We start from the raw sequence: 1780 nt of genomic DNA on the forward strand, positions 1-1780 counted from the left end.
GGGGCCGGCTCCATGAACATGTCCTACGCCAGCACCGGGATGAGCCCGTCCTTGGCCGGCATGTCTCCCGGCCCGGGGGCCATGGCCGGCATGGGCAGCGGCATGGGGGCCCACCTGAGCCCCAGCATGAGCCCCATGGGCGCCCAGGCCGGCTCCATGAACGCCCTGGGCCCCTACACCAACATGAACTCCATGAGCCCCATGTACGGGCAAGGCAACCTGAACCGCTCGCGGGACCCCAAGACCTACCGGCGGAGCTACACCCACGCCAAGCCCCCCTACTCCTACATCTCGCTCATCACCATGGCCATCCAACAGTCGCCCAACAAGATGCTGACGCTGAGCGAGATCTACCAGTGGATCATGGACCTGTTCCCCTTCTACCGGCAGAACCAGCAGCGCTGGCAGAACTCCATCCGCCACTCGCTCTCCTTCAACGACTGCTTCCTCAAGGTGCCCCGCTCCCCGGACAAGCCGGGCAAGGGCTCCTTCTGGACGCTGCACCCCGACTCGGGCAACATGTTCGAGAACGGCTGCTACCTGCGCCGCCAGAAGCGCTTCAAGTGCGAGAAGAGCAAGGAAGGGGGCGGCGGGGGCGGCGGCGGAGGAGGGGGGAAGAAGCAGCCCCCCCCGCAGCAGCCCCCCCAACCCGGGGAAGGAGGCTCCTCCGACAGCTCGGCGGGTGGGCCCGAGTCCCCCCACCCCGGCGCCTCGCCCTGCCGCGAGCACAAGCGGGCCCTGGTCGAGCTCAAAGGGACCCCCCCGCAGCAAGCCCCTTCGCCGGCCCAGCACCTGCTCGCCCCCCACCACCTGGCCCACGAGGCCCACCTCAAGCCCGAGCACCACTACGCCTTCAACCACCCCTTCTCCATCAACAACCTGATGTCCTCCTCCGAGCAGCCGCCGCCCCCCCACCACCACCACCCGCACCATCACCCCCACCACCACAAAATGGACCTCAAGGCCTACGAGCAGGTGATGCACTACTCCGGCTACGGCTCCCCCATGCCCGGCAGCCTGGCCATGGGCCCCGTCACGAACAAAAGTGGCTTAGAAGCCTCCCCGCTGGCCGGAGACACCTCTTATTACCAAGGTGTGTATTCCCGGCCCATCATGAACTCGTCCTAAAGCTCCCCTGCCAAGCCGAGCCGGCACGGGGGGCTGGATGGTGGATCACGCTGGTGATGTCCTTGGCTCAAGCCCTTGTGTCTATTTGTGTTCCAAGCCTCCCACCCCCATCCTCAAAGGACAAATTTCCACCCACCCAGCCTGATCCGAAGTCCAATGGGCTGTGGGATCAGGCCCCGGAATTGCCCCGGCTTCTTTAAGCACCGATTTCAAGCGGGGATATTTGGTTGGTTTGTTGGGGGGGGTTTATTTTATTCCATGGGCAGCAGAGGGTGGGGTAAATCTTTTTGTTGCAGGGAGTTATAAATATATCTATTTTTTTTTGTGCGTGTGTGTGAAAGTGACGGAAAACTTATTCAGTGTGAAACAATGCTAGTTTTTAAACCGAGGACCAAAAGTCTTGTCACGTTGTAAAAAGAGAGAGGAAAAAAAATCACAAAAGAAAAAAAAAAGGGAGAAAAATTCACAAAAAGAAAAAAAAAGTCAGGATAGATTGTTGTAATTGATGCAAACGTTTGATGTTACCGGGAGAGTAAACTACTTGGATCTGATTAATTTATCGTTTCTGTATGCTTTATTTATGGCTTATAAATGTGAATTCTGGTCCCAAACAGCCAGATTTTCACAAAAATGTATTAAAGTGTTCTTGGAG

At 58.1% G+C, this 1780-nt stretch overlaps 1 protein-coding gene across 1 annotated transcript in view; it reads left to right on the top strand.

The window, feature by feature from the left end:
• The window catches only part of FOXA2 (forkhead box A2), a 2022-nt gene extending 242 nt beyond the window's left edge, over positions 1-1780 (top strand). Inside the window, 1 exon segment of the mRNA XM_026653113.2 lies at positions 1-1780. This exon segment is cut by the window's left edge and continues 24 nt beyond it. Within this exon segment, the coding sequence (XP_026508898.1) occupies positions 1-1128 (1128 nt within the window). The 3' untranslated portion in view covers positions 1129-1780.

This window comes from Terrapene carolina, unplaced genomic scaffold (genome assembly GCF_002925995.2).
Source record: "Terrapene carolina triunguis isolate 2854851 unplaced genomic scaffold, T_m_triunguis-2.0 Scaffold132, whole genome shotgun sequence".
In the NCBI taxonomy this organism is placed as follows: Eukaryota; Metazoa; Chordata; order Testudines; family Emydidae; genus Terrapene; species Terrapene triunguis.